The 22,472-nt window shown below is 34.3% G+C and overlaps 1 protein-coding gene across 1 annotated transcript in view; it reads right to left on the bottom strand.

Moving 5' to 3' along the window:
* Positions 1 to 22,472, bottom strand: part of LOC107666002 (voltage-dependent calcium channel subunit alpha-2/delta-2-like) — a 256,052-nt gene that overhangs the window by 170,397 nt on the left and 63,183 nt on the right. The window contains exon 3 of the mRNA XM_016457092.1: positions 12,578 to 12,694. Within this exon, the coding sequence (XP_016312578.1) occupies positions 12,578 to 12,694 (117 nt within the window). The remainder of the gene's footprint in view (positions 1 to 12,577; positions 12,695 to 22,472) is intronic.

Genomic DNA, 22,472 nt, shown 5'->3' with positions numbered 1-22,472 from the left:
GTGTGTGTGTGTGTGTGTGTGTGTTTGTGTGTGTGTGTGTGTGTGTGTGTGTGTGTGTTTGTTTTACGGACAGACTCCTGATTAAACCCTGTCTGAGAGCGACTGCAGCCCGACCGTCTCCTCCTACTAGTCACTGACAGAAAGAGAAGAAAGCAAGAATAAAGTGAGAGTGAAAGCTCAACTCTTCAAGAAGGACAAGTAAGACACACAAATGCATGTACATACATGAATACAAAAAAAAGATTGCATACAATGTAAAATGATTCCTCAAATAAAGAGAATAAGACCACATACAAATTTTTCTCTTCACTATATTCTAAGTTCAACTACACTGTGAATTAAACATCTTATATTGTTCAGTCAATGATAAACATTGAAATATGTCTTTTTTGTGTGGAAAAAGTGGGAAAAAGCTTTTTTGTATTTGCTCTCTTCATCATTTTTATTGACAAAGATGGCAAGAAGAATAATTGAAGTCAGCTTCAAATTCTGATTCAAACTAATTTCTTGCACATAATGCATTTGCACAACCATATTTTGTATTACGTATTTTAAATGTTTAGCCAGATAACACACAAGAGTATGACAAAGTAAAAAGACCATGACGCTACTAGTAAGCTATTCTGTTTTCAGCTTATTTTTGCCCTAGCTTTGTCAAATTAAAGTCAACATTAAGTCAAAATTAAAAAACATATATGGTCTTATTGTATGACTTCTCAGTGCACATTAAGAAAAAACTAAATGAAATACTATAAAATAAAAAATAATTTAACAAAATAATAAAATAAAATAATGAATCAATAAAATAATGAATGAATGAATAAATAATTAATTAATAAATGAAATACAAATAAAAAAAATGAATTGAAATAAAATAAAATACATACAGATTGATAAAACCAAATGCCATGATGATTTTTTTCCCTTGCTGCATATCCTGTTTCACATAATATTATGGTTACTGAAGTAAAATGTTTGTGAAGGCCTTTTAATGTTGACTTTAAATATGAGATTTAGTATCCTACGCATGCTACTTTACAGATCTGCAAATCTCACATGTGCACATGCCTGTATCTCTCTCTCATTCCCACAAGCTCCACACTCTTCACTACTCTTTATTTGCCATTCAGCAGAGAGTCGCAGTTCATATTAGATTGTAAAGGGGAACATTTTCAAAAGCCCTTTTTCGCACAAAGCGATCTCTTTCAATTGTAGCCCGCAGCCGAGCAAAACAACAAGCTGAATAGACTCGTGAATCAACTCGAAACGCATCCACAGACAACAACAGAGGGAAAAAAAGTCAAAATCATTGTTTATGTACTTCAGATACAGTTGATATTTTAGGAGATACTCTATAATTGTCATGCCACACTCAGATGTTTTAATCCTCGTCAAGTGCAAGAGCGTTTTGCGTACATGTTTCACGTGTCTCTACAGAAAACGCTAAGAGTGCTAATTTCTATTCATTTCGGCGCCCTTGTCTTGCTCTTCCACAGGAAACGTGGGAGTATGGCGAACAGATGCTAGTCGAACAACTGCTCAAACACAGGAGCCATTTCTGTCTCTTCAAGTAACAAAATTGTCTCGTAACAATTAAGGCAACAAATCGATAACATTGGACACACATACAGACCCCCAAGAGCCAATGCAATCAAGGACTGTGTCAGATGATGCAGTACTCCTGTTAAAATGGAAAGTGTGTTATGCTTGAGTGAAAACAAAAGCACATTTGAATCAGAGATTTAGTATGAAGAAATGCAGATTGTTTTTGAAATACTGAGAGCTTTAGTGGATTAGAGCTGTTTTCAGATAACATTTCCTTTGTCGGTCAGACAGAACTTTTTTTATTTTTTATGTGGTGTTAGATTCTATTTGTGGATTTTGGACTTATTATATATAGGCTTTAATCCAGTTTTAATAAAGGACAAATTCTAGTCTGATTTTGATAGGTGATCTAATCTTGCTTCTCCCTCAAGATTTCTGCTGGCCTCTCTTAAGTTATTCTCTATTTATATTAATGCGTTGTTGAATTCTTGACTCTGATTGGTGGTAGATGTCCCAAGATATTCATTACATATAAATGCATGGCAATGATGAAGTTTCAGTTTTGCTGACTGCATTCAGTCTCTTTAAAATAAGTCATTCCACTTGGTAGCATGCAAAGCAAGTCATAACCCTGAAAATTATGAAATAAAAAGAGAAAAATAATGAAAAATCTGGAAATAATATTATTTTACATTAACATTTTAAAATATGCATTTTTTCAGGATGTTTTGCATTTTTACATCATAATAATTGAGTAAATGCTTCACACAATTCTTTTTATGGCAAATAAATATATACATATACAAACAAACAAACAAACCAACCAAGTATGCATACATCATGATAGTATTGTTCTACTGGCTCTAATTTGCACTGATTTGAATAATAATAATAATAATAATAAACACCTAATTTAAATGCAAAGAAAATATAATAAAAATAAAAAACACCTAATTTAAAAATAATTAACATCATTTATTTCTGTAATAAAAAATACTGTATTACAGCAATTCAAATATGACAATATAACCATTTATATTAATTGAAAATATCAAATGAAAAAAATCCCAAATATAAAACATACAGACACATTACAGCAGTGAGAATTTGGGGACAAGATTACTTAATTATCATTAAAATAATGTAAAAAAAAAAATCTTAATTGTCGTATAGGCTCAATTTTTATCAAATCAATGTAAAAAAAATATGCTTTATATTTTAATTCTACAACAGGCTTCATTTTCATTCTTAAAAATATACAGTAATTTCTCTTAATATAATTTATTTGATTTTGGGGGTAAACGTGACAGTAACACAAAGAATTTGAAGTGAAACCAGATCCAGCTTGTTAGATCTAGTTTAAAGGATGAACTAGATGAGGTGTGAGAGTCTGGTGTAGTTTAAGAGCTCTGTATCTGATTTGCTTCAAGGTTTGTGATGTTTTGACACCGGCAGGTGAGTGAGATCGGCTCGTCGATCGACAGATGTTCTGACCTGAAGCTTCAACATCATAAAGGTGTTCAATCTGTCTAATAAGCCGAGCAGGAGAGTGAAGCTTAGCATGGCAACGAGCAGCTGTAAGTGTCCGTGTGTGTGTGTGTGTGTGTGTGTGTGTGAGAGAGAGAGAGATAGAGAGAGAGACACCGAGAAAAGCCAGGAAAGAGGTGTAATGGCTTTTGCTGCAGGTGGTAACAGATGGTTGCTAATGGATATTCATAGATCTGAATGACACAGGCTAGAGGGTGGTGTGTTATTTTCAGTGTTATTGAGATACGATTTTAGTTTTACTATATAGAGATACTACTATGTACTATTAATATTTTGAAACTATTTAAAACTATTGTTATTTTAATATTTTCCATTTTACTTTTAGTAAAATATTTTCTAATTTTGTTGTGTTTTTGTCATTTTTAGTTGTTATTTTAATAGTAGTAGTAGTAGTAGTAGTGTGTGTGTGTGTGTTTAGTCATTTTTATTCCAGTTTTAGGTTTAGTTATTTTAGTATACTAAGTTCACCTAAATTAAAATGAGAAAAACTTCCATTTTATTTCAGTAAAATGTGATTTTATTTCAAGTAAAAAAAAATTTTTTATGCTTTAGCTAGGGATGTTCATTTTTAACCGGTTAACCGTTAACCGACCGTAATAATTTTTGACCGATTAATACAATCAGTTAAATGGTTTAAAAAGTAATGTATTTTTTTTCAGTAATCATTAATGAGGAAAAAAAATTAACTTAAATGATTTTAGCAAATGGCTGCAATATAACAAAGAGTGAAAAATTTAAGGTGGTCTGAATACTTTCCGTACCCACTGTATGTTTCATGCCATATTTGAAAAATGCCAAATATCGGTTGACCACTATTTGAATATATTTTAAAATGTAATTTATTTCTGTAATGCAAAGCTGTATTTTCAGCATCATTACTCCAGTCTTCAGTGTCACATGATTCTTCAGAAATCAGTTTTTCTTTCGTTTTCTTAATTTATTATTTAAGTAAAAATATATTTCTCGTATAGGCCTATTTATTATTATTATTATTTTATTATTATATTTATATATTATTATATTATTATTATTTATATATATATATATATATATATATATAGCCTAGCTTTATTATGTTTTTCTCCGCTCGCAGAAGAGCTGCAGGTGCGTGATGTGATGCATGTCAATCCTCATGCTCTGTTGTTTGCTGCTTTTTGCGCATGTAAAATGAATCCCCGGGAAACAAATGTTAGTATTTTTAATGGGTCACAGACACTTATCCTTTCTAATTGAATTCAATTCTAATTTAAAATAATCTTGTCGGTTAACGGTTAATAATCGGTTAACGAGCGTCGGTTGTCGGTTAGGAAAAATAACCAAAATGAACATCTCTAGCTTTAGCTTTAGTTTCAGTTTTAGGCAACTATCATAACCCTGGTTAACCAATTCGGTTAACTAATTACCGAGATATCTTCTGGAACTCTAGAGTAGACACATATGAGATTACTAGATTTTTTCTTGGGAGAAACAGCTGAGAAGCAGGATTCTCCATTTAATCTCATTGCTCAAGAAACATTCCAGATATTAAAGCAGTCTCATTTGGGATTTCTGAGACAAATTAAGACAAACCTGTTGTAGATCTGAAAGGAACACGTTGCTTTGATGTCGTAATTCACAGAACTGTGCTCTAAAGACTGCTATGATCTGAACAGGATGCGCACGGATAATTTACAGCTATTCAAGTCAAATGGTTTGAGCGGTTCTGTGTGATTTTCGCTCGCTGATGTTGATGTGTGCTATTTTCGTGCAAGGAGACTGCGGCCTAGTTCTCTCCCTTTCCAAAGGGACCGGAGCACTATAACCGCTTCACCGTGGGCCTACAGGAAATTGAAAACTAAATTGCTTTTCTTAGTTTTTTCTTCCTCTTTGTCTGAGGCACTTGGATGGCAGGGGAGCACAATCGCACTGCTTTTGTTACCGGCGTACCAGTGGACGCACAAACTTCAGGCCAATGAACAATACAGCAAGGGAGTACAGTTTATGGCAAGACTGCAAATGGAGGAAAGTTTATTGAAGTAAGTGCGTGAGTGCATCTAGATTAGCGCTGTGAAGTCGTGCGATTGTTCTGCATACATTAGCAGCCCCCAACACCGCCTTCCTCTCAATATAACTCCTCCATCTGTCATCGTCATACTCGCCTCCTCCTGACTAAGCAAGTACTGCTCCACATCCTGAAGTTTTTCTGCACCACAGATCAACAGGAACTCCGTGTCACATGATTCTTCAGAAATCATTCTAATATGCTGATTTGCTGCTCAAGAAACATTTCTTATTACTATCAATATTGAAAACAGTTGTGATGCTTCATATTTTTGTGGAAACTGTGATACGCTACAACGAAAAAAAAACAATACAAACTTCAATTTTAAAAATGGAAAAGTTATTTTAAATTGTAATAATATTTCAGAATATTACTGTAACTTCAGGCCAATGAACAATACAGCAAGGGAGTACAGTTTATGGCAAGACTGCAAATGGAGGAAAGTTTATTGAAGTAAGTGCGTGAGTGCATCTAGATTAGCGCTGTGAAGTCGTGCGATTGTTCTGCATACATTAGCAGCCCCCAACACCTCCTTCCTCTCAATATAACTCCTCCATCTGTCATCGTCATACTCGCCTCCTCCTGACTAAGCAAGTACTGCTCCGCATCCTGGAGTTTTTCTGCACCACAGATCAACAGGAACTCCATATTTTGTTACTATTAGCTTGAAGACAATTTTATACCATTTGAAACACAACGGCAGTTAAATAGATTTGCTTTCCAGAGGGAATTTCAGAGGGAAAACTGTTCACTGCTCAAAATTCATTATTATGAATATGTCATTATTTAGGCTACTCACCCTCAATGTTGGTAACCAAACAGATGTTGGTCCCCATTGACTTCCATACTGTTTTTTTTTTTATTATTATTATTATTTTATTGAAGTCAATGGGGACCAGCAATTGTTGGGCTACCCCGCAATCTTCAAAATATCATCTTTTATATTCAACAGAAGAAAAAAAACTCATAAAGGTTTGGAACAACTTGAGGGTTAGTAAATGATGACAGAATTTTCCTTTTTGAATGAACTAACCCTTTAAAATAATGCAAAGAAAGATTTAAAAAAAACAAACAAAAAAAAACAATAAAGTCAAACCATATCAAAAACAAAGTCAAAAACATATTCTTAGTTTCTTTAAGTATAGTTTATTAACAAACAAAAATATATACTGTAGCACACACAAAAACTGTAACGAATGCTTATTATTTTGCAAAATATTTCGCAAATAATTTGTAAATGTGCATTAATTTAATATACAACAACTAATAATGTTCTAATATATAATATAATATTACATAATATACAATATTCATTTAATATTAAAGTAAAAAATTACGGAATTGCTTAGACATCACAGTATAATAAGCTAAATAATATATAAATAAAACTTAAACGCATCCATTCAAAAAATAAAAAATAAAATCCTGACTCTCAACCCCAGAACACATTTTAATGCCAATGATTCACTATATTAACATTAAACAATAGAAAGCATCTTAGCAAAGTCGTCTAGGCTTTTCTAGAGTAGATGGAGTTTCCAGTACAATAATACCAGCCGACTAAACCTGACAAGTCTTCACAGAGACCAATTTACTGTCTGTCGCCTGGATTGCACTCTCCAGCTCCCTCTGGGTGCCATGTTTGTGACACGGCTCAAAGGCCCGACAAGAGTGAACTTTGGGTCACGCTTCCCTTTATTCATCACTCACCGGGCGATGACATGACCAGACTGAAAAACCACATGAGTCACGGCATGACACATCGTCAGGTGAACGGTACAAATGACAAACTCAACTGTACAGATGAATAATACAGCATCTGCAGTGATGCTGCCGTTCTCTGAAATGATAAAATACACAGAGAACTGTGTCTGTTCATGGATGCTGTCAAAAATCAAGAACACTCCAGTTAGCAGCCTAATTATACAGGGTTTCCTAAAGAATAAGTAATCAACTAGTCAATACTTAGTTTTATACACCTCTGATAATCGGTTAGGGAAGCTTATAAAGATAGAATGCACTGTTTTTCTAGCCTTAGTTCACATTCCCAATTTGGATCTATAATTAAGTCTACAAATAGAAAACCTCCTAAATTAAAGCAGATATCTCAAATAAACCCTAAATAGATAAACCCTCAATTTACCATTGATGAAAACTTGGGCCTTTACATCAATTTTCGATTCAAAATAAGAGTAACATAACTCAACAACCATATAATGTATAACTCTCTGAAATGCCTTATAATGAATTTCATGACTAAATCATTGATTTTACATGAATCACTGAGTTAACATATCAATAAATAATGTATAATAATGCTAAATAGATCAATATATTAATATGAAATTATATGAAGCAGTTGAATGATTATATTAACCAATGTGAATAAATCAAAATAAAAGTCCCGCCTTGATTGCAACGGCCAAACAGGAAAACTTGTCGGCTGATATGTAATATGGCATGAAAATACAGTGGGTACGGAAAGTATTCAGACCCCCTTAAATCGAAAAAAAAACAATACAAACTTCAATTTTAAAAATGGAAAAGTTATTTTAAATTGTAATAATATTTCAGAATATTACTGTATTTTTTAATAAAAAAGCAGACTTGGTGAGCATGAGAGACTTCTTTCAAAAGCATTAAAAACTTTTGTTCCAGTAGTGTAGTATATAGAAGTATTTATTTATTTATTTATTTATTTTTAGAGTGAGGGCTATTTATTTTCACGGTAATGTTTGTTACCGTAATTAACAAAGTTAACATAAAGCGTTGCCCGTCCTTGTTAATGTGCCCCTACAGATACACAAAAGCACTGTGTTGTCCTACTGAGTATTTCCTGTCTGATGAGGCCGATCAAAACCGTCCTCTCATTAGTGAAACAGCAGGAGTAATTAATTGTGTGTTTATTTTTAGGGGCGGCAGAGAGCACGGGACTAAATTTAGCACGTACGAAGATCAGTGGGGCCGGCCAATTAAACGCAGGCAGAGCAGAGCCCACCAGGGTACCTCAGTCCAAAAAAACCAAATCACGATATGATGAAGTGTGTGCGCTGTAATACAGTACGCTATGACAAACCCCTTCTTCCCTTGTGTGTCTGCTTCCACAATGTCATACTGGATTTCACAGCAAAGATGGCCCGATTCGCCCGGTCACGTGCTGCATCTGCGCAACGTCCAGTTAATACGATCCAGTTCGTCATAACAGTCCTAATCAGGGTCAATCATACACAATCTACATCATATATGAGCACACACACCACCAGCCATTGGAAATGATGCTTACTAGTCTGCTTGACTGCATTAGTTTGTATTAGGAGAAGGAGAATATGACATCACAAGCCTGTAAGTGACAATGTAAGTGATGCCATGTTCTGAGTTTGATTGACAGGTTCTGTTCTGCAGTATCAGCTGGTTTGGGAAGCAATCCACAAAAGAGAGAGAGCGGGCGAGAGACACAAAGCTGAGCTCAGCTGTGTTCCGTGCGGCTGCAACACTGTTCGTTTACATGACAGCTTCCCCAACCCGGCCTTGACATCTGTCAGTCACACGCACCGCGGTCACAGTAATAAAGATTTAAGAGCTTCTAAAAATACACGGCGGGACACTAACACACAAACACGGGCAGAAACAGTCAGGGCGTTCCATCTCTACACGAGCACAACATCAGCCCTTCATGAGGAGTCTGTCTCGGATCATTAAAATGCTACTAAATGCAGCCGCAAAACTACCAGACAGGAAGCGACTCGTTTCAAGACAACATGGCTGACCCAAATGCACTTCGAGCCTCTAGAGTAAAACAAGGGAGACACACAAAAAACGTTGGAAAGAAGTAGAGCAGAGGGATCTCTTTCATGAAACAACTGAATGCAACCATTTATGTAAGAATGGTTTTACAAAAGTTTGCATAGGAATTTGTTATATATGCAATTGAATGCAACAATTTATGTAAGAATTGAAATCGGTTTACATAAAAATGTGTTGTGCACAATCAAGCCAATGCAACAATTTTTGTAAGAAATGCTTGATGAACGTATAAGAACAGAAGTTAATATGCACATAATTCTATGCTGTTTTGCAAACAATTGACATAAAAATTTGCTAATTAAAAAGCAACAATTTACATAAGAAATGATGCAGATTTATTATGCACATAATTCTATGCAATAAATTAAATTATTTCACTACGAACAATTCAAATTCAGCCACTTTTAAAAGAGACAATTTACAAATAAATTGTACTACATAGAAATATGTTATGCATATAATAAACTCAATGTGACAATATATTTGAGCATGAACTGTTGAACTATTTATGCAGAAATTTGATGTGCATTAGTTTTATGTGAGAATGATTTTACGAACAGATTATGTAGAAACATGCTCCATTTATACAGCCAATTCAAAGCAAACAATCTGAAATAATGTACAGACAATCTACACAATTTTATTATGCACATGATTTGATGTGATTTTATGAATTAATTACTCCGAAATTTTCTATGTACAAAGCCAAATCAAAGCGACAATTTACATGTGAATTTTTACATACAATTTACACAGACATTGATTATGTACATAATCAATTCAATGCAACAATTTACAACTATTTACACAAAAATTTGAACAGTTGATTTTCTGAATGATTTACACAGAAACTGGCAATGTACAGAGCCAATTCAAAGAGATTATATAAGAATTGTTTACGAACATAATCCATTGTGAAAATTTACGTAAGAATGGATTAACAAATAATTTACATAGACATTCGTTCTGCTTGCATTTCTGCTCATTAATAAAGCCGCTGGAAAAATGACACCCTCCTGGCAGCTTTGGTGAACTATATTCAACGGACTACGATTTGGGACACACTAATCTTAATCTCAGATATTATTTAGGGCAGATAGTATGTGAATTGGGGCGCAGGGTCTATCTATCACACTCATTAGCAGTGACCTAAAGAAGCAGGTGCGAATAAACAGGTCAACGCAGGTGTGGACCAGTTTCTGCTGGAAACGGGAAATTAATTTCTTCTGAACTATTCCGTAGAAACTTAAATGCATTTCTTTTACCCAATTTTGAAAAGAAATTTCTATATAAAATAGTTAAATAACTCTATAATACATTAAACCAAAATTAATAACTATTGTAGAAAACCCTAATGCATTTTTTAATTATGGCTTATGATTTTTCACTATGGCTTTCCCAAATTCTGTTGATTCTGTGCACGCTTTTAAAAAATGTATTTTTTTTTTAATGTGTGAAAGATTATAATATCGCAGCTAATTTGTTGATGTTCAAACACTGATTAAATTGTGCGGACAGCCATAAATCACAATACAAGATTTAATATGATCCATCTATTCTGCTTCTATTAAACAGTCAAAACTCATCCCCTCCAACTCTTTATCATGAGATTACAAGACGTCTCCTCGTTCCCCTCTAGCTTGTTCTCTCTTGCTTTACCTTGTTCTACATCCTACATCACTCGCTCTTTCCTCTCGATTTCTCCCGTCTGCTGCTCATTTTGAAATCAATGATTTCAGAACTTAATTTCCCTGCATTTCTTGATGCCTGAAGGGCCGTTCTCATTCTGGGCCCATTTTCTCTCTCTCCATTTCTCTCGCTCGCTCTCTTTCTCTCAGTTGTCGGGAGTATGCTGGGCTTTGGGTGATGGTTGGGTCTAGTCGCCAGCATACTGCTGGCCCCGATAGCAGTGGGCCCTATCTTTAACTGTTCAGTCAAGAAAGCTGCTCGCAAGCACTCGGAGCACTGCCGCTTTGTGGCCAACCAACTCAATTCCATAGCACTGAAACATCAGCTCCGTTCCAAACCCTAGCGAGCCGCCTAGCAAGACAGCAACGAGCAACACTCTTCAGCAGGCAGCAAAATTACATTGCTTTACCAGATGTCTCATTTCGGCACACATTTAAATCAGCATCACTTGCATTATTCGCAGAAAAGCCAATTCCGAAATGCATTGTAATGAATCCAAAATGGCGAGGGAAATATAGTTTGATTGTGTTTTCTAAACAGAACTCCAATTCAATCAACAAGCAACATAGTAAACAAACTATTTTTCATTAATAGAGCAAATATAAAAGTAGCTGGTAGGGATGGGCCAGAATTGTTGAGCTAGTATACTGAAGCTGAAGTCGAATAACAGGTTCAAGGCAAGAAGTTTGAGCACTGAAACATATACATCCAAGATTATTCAATAAACTCTGCTCATTTTTTTAATCATCATTACTTTGTCTCCTGCTTCTGTTTTTCTCTGGCTTTCTCAGTCAACCTCTTGGCTGATAGAAGACTGTTAATACAGTTTTGGGTATACCAGACAAAAGTTTTTTTTTTGGCTTTTCATAATGTGGTGTTTGAGACTATTGCAATAAAAACATCCAAAATCTTTGTGTTTTTATTTAATTGCACTTTATCTATTTGCATCTGTACATTTCAATTACTATGCACATCTTTAAGAGCCGTTTTCTCAAAATCAGTTTTCATTATATATTTTCTATGTATATTCCGAAGGTTTTACAGATGGGTTTGTTAAAATATAATTTGGGATACATTTATTTACCCTTTTTACCTGCCTTAATATTTTTGCAATGGTACTTATAAGGTGACGCCACTTCTCAAAGAGAAACAGAGAGACGCAAACTCTCAGCAAGGTAAATAAAACTCTCATCTGCACTATCAAAGCAACATTTGTGTAGTTGGGATGCATTAGAAGGTCGCTGACAAAATAGGGAGCATTCAGGGAGGTAGCACACTAGAATGTGAAGCAGTCATTTTGAGTATCCTGCGTGTCTGCATGGCATGACTCACATTAGAGAATTTCAGCTAATCTCGCTCGAACACCAATTTATGATAAGAAATTCCGAGTGTCTACCAGTGAAAGACCTCAGGCAGTGTTCATATGCTACTTTTAGTCAAAAGTACTAAAGTACTTTACTTACCAAACACATGATTCATTTCTGAAGCTTAATAAACACTCATTTTTCAGCTGTAATTGTCACATGGGCCTGCACATTCCACACGATTTAATCAGCCGCTAAAGACTCAAACCAACACAGCGAAAGGCACTTCAAGATCTTCAAAGAATACCATGGTGCAAACACGGTAGTACCATAGCATTTCTTATGGAAATGTGTAAATGTGATGCTCCATTCATCCCTGAATTCATCTTATGTGTCGCTGTGTCGTGTCCTGTGGATTTGAAGAGGGAGCAGATTGGAGGAAGACAAACTCATTACCTGCTTAGTTAACCAGGCTAATAGAGAACAGTGGGCATTGATAATATTTTTTTTAGAAATCCAATTTTTTTCTGATTAAAAGAGACAGTGGATCGATTCCCCCTTTTAATGCAACAGATAAGAGTTTTACACCATGATTATCAACGGCTCGACTTCCTGCTGGGAGAGAGCGATTGTTAGTGCTGCTCACCTCCAGAGCTTTGCGTTTCCTGTTGAGCAGTTTGGCGATGTCTCCTGCCACCTTCTCTACCAGCTGCTTGGGCGTATTTCGCTCCACACCAAAATGATTTCTCTTGTCAGTATAAATCTGTGGGAGGCAAAGGTCAAAGGTCAGGCACGCAGTGATTTCCTTTGTGATCAAACACATCAAAAATGACAAAAATATCTTGATATTTTACATATGAAATTCAATATTTAGAAAAAAAATACAATAAGTAAAAGGTTTAATTTCTTAAATATATAAGCATACCATTTCAAAGCATTTATCACCATTTTAATGAGCTCTTAAAATAGTAGCATCTTAGTTAATATGTTCCAGTAAGTTGAGCAAGCATAAAACTAGTCTACTGGTACATGCGTCAAGTAAAAAGAAGACTAAAATCATTACACTATTGATGTTATGTTGCATTTCATGCATGTCATAATTGTTCAGCTTATTATTTTATGTATATTTAAATATATCATATATTTTATATATATATTTAAATATATCTTATATTTTATTATTAATGCAATTAGACATTAATATTTATATAAATGTACATATATACTATTTAATATTACAAATAAACAGTAATATATGTAAAACATACTTTATATATATAAGTATGCTTTATTTATATATTGTTCGTTAATATATATTTTAGATAGGTCATAATTTTTTTATCATTAATAATATTTACATTATATATACTATTTAATATTATAAATATTAACATATGAAAACAAGTAAAACATTGTTTATCATATATGAACATTTGATTATTAATAAAAATGTGTATTAACATATTAATATAATATTATACGTTCTATTATATATATAAGTATTTAATACATATTTAATTATTTAATTTACTTATTCAATTAGAACATTTATTTCTCTCATATTAAAAATATCTTTCATAGGAGTGTCCTGGCCAAGACAGTAGCATATACACATCACATACTAATAAGTCAGCATACATACATTAAACAAAATGCAATGACTCATTCTCCAGTTGCCAAATAACACTTTTAAAGTTCCAACATAATTTTCTGTGTGCTTATATATTTCATATAACCACACATCAAAAAACAGTAAAATACTGCATAGACATTTATCCAAACATAAATGTTTGTTGCATTTAAAAAAACATGTCAACATGAATTTAATTCAGTTAAACTAAGTGAAAAAGAGTGCAAGTCAGGACACAATCTGATGTGGATTTATGGGTCAGCATTGTTCCTAATGTCAGCGCTTTTCAGCAGTGATTTACACACAGCAGGTCTGGTCTTACAGTCTGACTCAGCACACCACCGTGCCGTCCACCGTAATCTGACCCCCTGGGACGCCCACTTATCCCCTCCACCCCAGGGACTCCATTACCAACAAATCCATCTATGTCATACTGAGGACTAGGCAAAAAGCCAATAGCAATCTCCCTAGAAAGAGGGATCCGTTCACACACACACACACACACACACACACACACACACACACACACACACAGACACAGAGCTGGCGGAGGCTTTAGTAAGGGCTCTGGCCTCTAACACCGCATCTGAAGCTGTACGTTCCCCTGTTACCAGATAATGGCTAAAACACAAGCACCGTTTTACGTCAACTTGAGTGAACTGGGACAGAACTGGCGTCTGTGAGAAACCATTGCATGGAATGGGCTGGCGATTGGAGAGGGAAGGGACATTAGCGTAACCTAGTTTTAAAACTGTGATACTTTTTATTTTTGGAATACAATTATAAAGCCCTTGAAAAAGTCATTAGCGTGTTTGATATAAAATACACACAGTTATGCCAGATACTAATCTCATAAAACAAGAACACAGTTCCAATTTAAAGTCAGTACACACACACACAAATTAAGATGTTCATTGTTTACTTTCTGTCTTAGGATGTGATGAAAACTAATATATAATGCATTTCTGTCAGAACACAAATACTGCCCCCTAAATGCCAGGAAGGTCAATAACAGCATTAAAAACACAAAATCAGATCAATTTTGTCAAAAGTTTGGAAGCACCTAAACCATAAAGTATAAAACAAATCAAAAATACTGAATATATATTGAACAATTGGTTATATTGGATGTATGTTGAACAGATTTCTGCTTTTCCTTTACTAGCTCATTCAACGCACCCAAATAAACAAACAAACAAATAAATAAATGCATTTAGGCTGGACATTCATTTAAAAAAAATCAAGCATTTATAAGCCTTAAATTGCTTTACAAGATCACCAATCAAAATGACACATTTAACTACTTATATTACTTTTTTATGAAAAAAGAAAAACATATGGTTGAATTTATATTTATATAACATTTACATTTTATATAGGCTACGTTTTATAAGGCAAAGAAAAGTGACTAGAACCAATAAATAATCTTTCTTATTTTTAATTTTTGGATTTTAAATGCCCTCAATATGTTCAAAGGAAAAGAAAAACAGCATTTAGATACACAGCCAGTGCTAAACCTCCCTTATTGAGATGCAGTAGGCTATTATTAACAAAACAGGTTTAAATTTAATCTGTAAACATTTGTATTCAGTAAAGTGTGAAATGCTGGAGTGACTCATGGACTTTAGCTTTCAGGAGAATAAATTAGGTCAAAATGTGGAGAAAATAATATACTTTAGACTGTCTGTGTGTGTGTGTGTGTGTGTGTGTGTGTGTGTGTGTGTGTGTGTGTTGAGATGGAGGAAGAAGTAACAGCAGGCAGGAGGGTCTGCTGTCTGGGTCGGGCCAAGAGATCTAGATGAACTGGGCCAAACACACTCACACCACTGAACCAGAGCGAGCAAGAGCCCGTCCAATTCAATATGCTCCCATTGGCAGTCACACATCACACACACATAAGTACATAATGACACTCTCAAACAAACACACACAACACAAACTAGCGTGATCTCCAATAACAGGACAGAAACAAAACACACAGTGTCTCATTAGTGAAGAGACTCGTCCCAGTATGCCAAACTGGGACTGTGTTAGTATAAACACACAGATGGTGCAAAGAGAAAGAGAATACGGGAAAAAGCTCAAATATGGTCTGAGATCACACAAAATGCAGACACTGAGAAAAAGAAAAAAAGAAAGAAAGAAAGAAAGAAAGAAAGAAAGAAAGAAAGAAAGAAAGGAAAGATCAATTACACCCCAATACTATTGCCAATTGCATTGTATATTGCATTTTGTTAATCATTTAATAAAAAAAAAAAGAATTTCTTTCTGAAATATATTCATAAATAAATAATTATATACATTATACAAATAATTTGTTTATATTATATTTAACTATATAAGAAAAAATCAATAATTACAAATGTTATTTTATATAATGTATTATTTCTTTCTTATATACTTAAATACATTTTTTTATTTATAATATACATATAAAATAATATACACACACTATATATATATATATATATATATATATATTAGTATTTGACAAACAAATCATATTTTATGACATGTATAAATATAAATATTACATTGTGTATCTGTATTGTATGTATTTATCTACATTTATGTATTTAAATATATAGGAATACAAATAAATAATTATAAATAAAAAAATGATTTTTAAATTTATAACATAAAAATGACACATACACACACAAATTTCATGTATTAGTATTTGACTAAGACATTATCTTTTTATGACATTTATAAATATAAATATTTATATACAGTATATGTATTGTATGTATGCATATATTTGAATGTACCTATACATTATTTTTATAATATAGCTAATATTTGTTAAATTTCAATCAACATATTTGAGAATAGAAAAATTATATTGTTAGCTAATAATAATAAATTAATTTCACTTACTCATTAATATTGTTTTTTAAATCGCCTTACTCAAATATTTGAGTTACCATAACTTGTTCAGTCTACTCACTTTTATCTGTCATGGTACTAAATGTGCTTATTAATATACTTAAAAAATACTAAACATGTCCTTTGTGTACTGGATAAAGAAAGTCATAGGACTGTAAAGTCATGAGGATGAGTAAACGATGATAACTTAAAACAGCTCTCTCAGTAAACACTTCAACAGACGTGACCGTACCTGCAATTACACTCCAGCAGATTTACTTTCCCAACCTGACAGCAGGTTTCCCTTTCCAAACACCACAGACAAAGCAGCAAAAGAGTTTCAATTTAAACTTGTCTTATTTTTTTCGTCGCAAAAATATTTGTTTGAGGTTTTCTCTTTTTTTTTACGCAACTGGCTCGCGTCGGAGAGAAAAACTGCTCCACTTATCAGCCCATGAAGGCGGACTGTTGACAGAGACAGATGCTGCGTCATTAAGGAATATTAGTGGACTCCGTCAAGCAGACAGCACACGCATCCCACCAGGCACAGGAACAGTTCAATAAAACAGAGAGAGAGTGAGAGAGACTCAAAACTCTGAGTCAGACAATGCTAAAGGGAAGCAGTCAATGGAAGAAAAAGATATGGCCTCCAGAGATTCGAACGGAGAGATTCGATACAGATGTGGCAAGATGGAAAGGACTAAGGGACTTGAGTGACAAGAAACATACATAACGTGAGCGCTAGTCCCGCAGAGGCTGGAGACAACAGACTAATAGAAAAGGAGGTCTATAGATCAAGCAGGATAAGAGCAGGCGGGTAACTCGAGCTTGGGAGAAAGAGAGATGGACGTTTGTTGTGAGAAGACAGTCATGGCTGCTGTTTCTATAATGTTGAGTTTTGAATGCTGGTGTCCTTAAGACAACATAAAATGCAGTTCTAACCATTTTACTTCCACAACAGAACTTTCAGTGGGACCTTTATTGAACTGCATGGCCTCAATATGACAGGTGGTTGAAGGGGAGGAGCTAAAAATAAGAGGGCTTGATGACATCAGCTGAAAAGGAAAGTCGTTTGAGAGGCGGAGCAAGTTTGATGAAAGATTACAGACACACATTGAAAAATGAAATCTGAATGATATAAACACATAATAAATCGTATACATCCTAAATAAATACAAATACTATTTTTGCATAATTTGATGCTATAAAATATAGTAAAATCTCGTGAAAAATATTCTGTTCACAAGTAATATTTACTACTTTTTTAATTAACTATATATCATGTCACATATTTCAACTTCAAAATGTTGTCTCCTTGATAAACAAGCAGACTAACTTATGTGAAAACATTTATAAGCAGCAAACAAAATTACATAATAAAGACATAATGTTTGTCTTTATTTAAACCCTTGTAGTTTTAAAATTGCTTAATTGAAGTCAACATAAAATGCTGTTCAAACCAATTTACTTCCACAAAAGGACATTCAACAGGACTTTTATTGAACAGGATGGTCTCAATATGACAGGTGGTTAAAGGGGAGGGGCTAAAAATAAGTGGGCTTGATGACATCAGCTGAAAAGGAAAGTCGTTTGAGAGGCGGAGCAAGTTTGATGAGAGATTACAGATGCACACTGAGGAATGAAATCTGAACGCTCAAAATGACTGACAGGCAGATTCTCTTCGGCTGTCACAGAAACAGATGTGATTTGTCATCTATCCAGTGATATCTGACAGGAAATAGGGACATTTTATACAGCAGTCTAACTAGCTTCAACAGCACAACATCCTTGATTAACAAGTTTTGCAGAGACCAGCATACAGAAGCTCTGTGTTTCTTCAACTATGAAGACATTTGGCCTTTATTTACTGTAAAGAGAAGACTTAAACTCCCTTGTGGAAATAAACTCTCACTTTTTACACTCTCAGTGGTTTATTTAATGCATTCTAAATGATTAACATTGCGTCATAACATACACATTTTTTTTCCCTGAAAGTCAAATATTTTTGCAATATTTTCAATTCAAATTGGACTTATTTCAAATGCCAAGGCTAAAACACTAAAATTACATCCTAAATAAACACAAACCATGTTTTTTGCAAATGTTACAAATTTCATTAAAACCATTCACAAGTGATATTTAGCACAGGAAAGACTTTAACTCTACAACTCTATTTGTTTTTTTTTGTTTTGTTCTGTTTTGTTTTGTTCATATCATGTCTCGTATTTCAACTTAAAACTATGTACTATGTACACTAACTTTACTAAAATTAACATTATTAACACATTATTAGGGGCTAAAATTGCAGTGGAAATGATGCCACAGCTAAACAAGTAAATTATTTTCCCAAAATATTGAAATTGTTTATTTAATGACAAAGGCATAATGTTTGTATACCTCATAGTTTAAAAAATACCATAATTTAAAGTATTATTATTGATTTTCACATTTTAAATACTGACTCTGAGTCTGAGACAATAGTAAAACAATAAAGTCAAAATATAATAGGCATTTGAAAAAAAAAAAAGAGAGAGTTGAAAAAATCCAAGAAAGTTTTAATGTGACCTTCATATAGTAAAAAGGAAAAAGCTATCTACTGTTTTAATAAAAATCAAGTCCTAGGAAATAAAAGTGCCTGAAGCTAAACCTGCATGTAAATTTGTGCTAGTCTCTGGCTGAACTCTATGGCAGGAATGGCAATAAATCACAACTGCTTTCAGCGATGATGTGTCTGATTGAGCCAAACTCTGAAAGACATCACATTAACTGCTGGCTCGTGTCACTGTTTATGAGGAAAACTGACCATTTGAGCAGATGGTGTATTAGATGAGTGTGCCAATGCTAAGCACCAATGCAGCAGCTTCAATTCACTACTCAAATATACAGTTGATCTGGTTGTTGCTCATCATTTCAGACATTTACACAACACAACCTATAAGTACACACCATCCAGTGTTGGGGGTAACGCATTACAAGTAACGCAAGTTACGTAATCAGATTACTTTTTTTAAGTAACTAGTAAAGTAACGCATTACTTTTTAATTTAGAAGGAAATATCTGAGTTACTTTTTCAAACAAGTAACTCCAGTTACTTTTTCCCCCCATGTATTGACTGTTTATTAACCAATGTCTTTGCTGCTGACCTTCGATGATCCAATTCAACCATACTAAGCAAAAATGACACATTTGTGTTTCATTTTTGTTATTGCTGAATAGTGTTGAACTTTGTTCTCCTGCGTCATATTCTTCATGCAATTTGTTTGAGCTGCGCCCTCTACTGTACAGTAGGGCTGGACCAGAATATTCAATTATTCGATTATTCGTTCGGTGGGTTGGCATTCGATTTTCAATTTTGAAATTTGAATATTCTTTTTTTTTTTTTTTAACACCTGGCATCCCCCGCGAAACGATTCTCATTCGCTCTTGAATATGAAACGTACAGTAGCCCAGCCTAATAATAATTTGTCTATATTAAAAGTATTGCTCTTAACAGACCTGTTTGTTTTGTATCACTAGTGCAGTGTCTGTTCTCGGAGCATATAAGCCCTGCCCGCGTGAGGCGCACCGCTTCCGGCACGCGCTGTTCTGTAGTTTATTAAAAGTTTATTAATTCCGAACGTGTCGCGTGTCCATATTGCACCAAAATCTGACACTGCACTCCCTTGGGTCCGCAGCAACACACCTGCCATGCGTGAAGTCGATTGGATGAACGGTTCTCAACATAATAAAAATGCAAACAGACAGACACACAGAGATTCCTGCCTTTATTACACCGCGTCTACACCGGACGCGACAGCTGTCGTGTCGCGCCGCGCCACAACAGCTAAAGTCGGTCTACACTGGACACGACAAAGCGACCATTGAAAATCATTTGAAATTTGTGCAGCAGTTTACTGTCGGGAATTTGTCGCGCCACGCCCCGCCACGCCGCATCCAGTGTAGACAGCATAATAGGTTCTATTGTATTTTGTCGCGCCGTCCGGTGTAGACACGGTGTTGAGAAAAGAATATGTTCAGCCCCCTCCCTCCGAAGCTTTGAATATTCGGTGTTGATTATAAGCCCAGCCCAGATTAAAAAAGGAACGCAAAAGTAACGTAATGCATTACTTTCCATAAAAAGTAACGAAGTAACGTAATTAGTTACTTTTTTAGGGAGTAATGCAATATTGTAATGCATTACTTTTAAAAGTAACTTTCCCCAACATTGACACCATCAGCTGTAAAATAGCACACATAGTCATGGTCAGAAGAGCGGATATGAGAGATGGAGATGCCACACGCTCCTCATCTCTTTATGGTATCAGTCTAGATATGAACGTCAGCTCTTTATTAACTTGCTGATAGAGGGGATTGCGTGTGCATTACTTCCAGTTCTGTATATCTTTTACCCTCTACCTCTCAATCACTCTTTCTCTCTACTAGCATAAAAGTTCGCTCATTCATGCTTGATTAATTTAAAGACAACAAGAAACAAAATTCTGTTGTTGATTCACAAACTTTATGAGACAAACCTGTTACCTAAAAAAAATCTACTTTAAAGGAGACATATTATGCCCCTTTTTCCAATATGTAATACAAGTCTCATGTGTCCCCAGAATGTATCTGTGAAGTTTCAGCTCAAAATACCCCACAGATCATTTATTATATCATTTTGAAAATGCCTATTTTGAGTGGAAGCAGAAACAGGCTGTTTTTCGGGCCTGTCTCTTTAAATGCAAATGAGCTGCTCCTCCCCGCCCCCTTTTCCAGAATAGAGCTGCGACATTACAGCTCGTACCTGCTAAAAAAACATCTGTTTTGGTTCTGATTATCATGATTATGTTGTACAGAAAGCGGCTGTCACAGCATGTGAGTACTAAACTAAGTTCTCATTCACACACAAGTTTACGTTAAAAACACACGAGTTACAAAAACAGTCGGTTATGTCTGTGAAGGTAAACAGCTGGGAAATAAATCGCATGTTTATTTTAGATCTGTGTGGCAGCAGCAATATACAGTAAATAAATCAATAAATCCACTGCTCTCTTGTCTCCTCTGAGGCTGGGACTCTAAACAGTGTTCTGTGCTCGTCTGTGCAGCCAAAGACAGAACAGTTAGCATGTTTTGCTCAAACTTTTGCCATGGCATTAGAGCTGGTACACCATTGTCGCTTGCGAAATCAAAATGACGGCATTGTTAGTGGAAATTTACAGATTAAGGGGCTGTAATATTATAATGAGATCCCTTTGCAACGTCACTAGGGGAGCGAAATCAGACGCGCTCGTTTTCTCAGACGCTTGCAGAAAAAGGCTTCTCAAAACAAAGTTATCGGGTTCATCTTTTTCAGGTTTCCTTGGTTGGTAGATGCACTGGGGACTAGATTATAACACTTAAAACCTGGAAAAGTCAGATTTTCATGATATATCACCTTTAAGGTTTTAAGTTAATATTTTAATAATTATTTTTAAATTATTTCAATATTAATGTAAAACCTTCAAGTAGATATTCACATGTTCACAGTTCTCTCATGTTGGTTAACCGCTACATGACATGCAGGTAAACAAATATAATATTCATTTTTAGTAAGCATTTTATTTAGCTTTTTTTCATTTTAGAATTATTCATTTATATATAAAATATTTTATTATTTATTCATTACATATTTGATTATTATTTTTTATTTTAATTGAACTATTTGTTAAACAATTATTTAAAAAATATTTTGTTTATTTTACATTTTTATCAACGTTGACGTCATGTTGACTTTAATAATATTCTGTTTAATATACTGCTGTTGAATGCATTATATTCATTACAATAATAAGCAAATTTACACAGAACGTAGGGCTGGACGATGGCCAAAATTTATATCACGATATATTTCTTAATTTCGGTCGATACAATATAATTCTGATATCGATATGAACACTATTTATCTGAAATAGAAATCTTTTGTAACATTATAAATGCCTTTATCATCACTTTTGATAAATTTTAAGCATCCTTGCTAAATAAAAGTATTAATTTCTATAATTTCTTTCCCAAAAAAATAATAAAAATTATA

This window comes from Sinocyclocheilus anshuiensis, unplaced genomic scaffold (assembly GCF_001515605.1).
Source record: "Sinocyclocheilus anshuiensis isolate Anshui unplaced genomic scaffold, SAMN03320099.WGS_v1.1 scaffold447, whole genome shotgun sequence".
In the NCBI taxonomy this organism is placed as follows: Eukaryota; Metazoa; Chordata; class Actinopteri; order Cypriniformes; family Cyprinidae; genus Sinocyclocheilus; species Sinocyclocheilus anshuiensis.
Note: the sequence above shows the minus strand (reverse complement) of the source record. Positions and strands in the feature narration are given on the sequence as shown.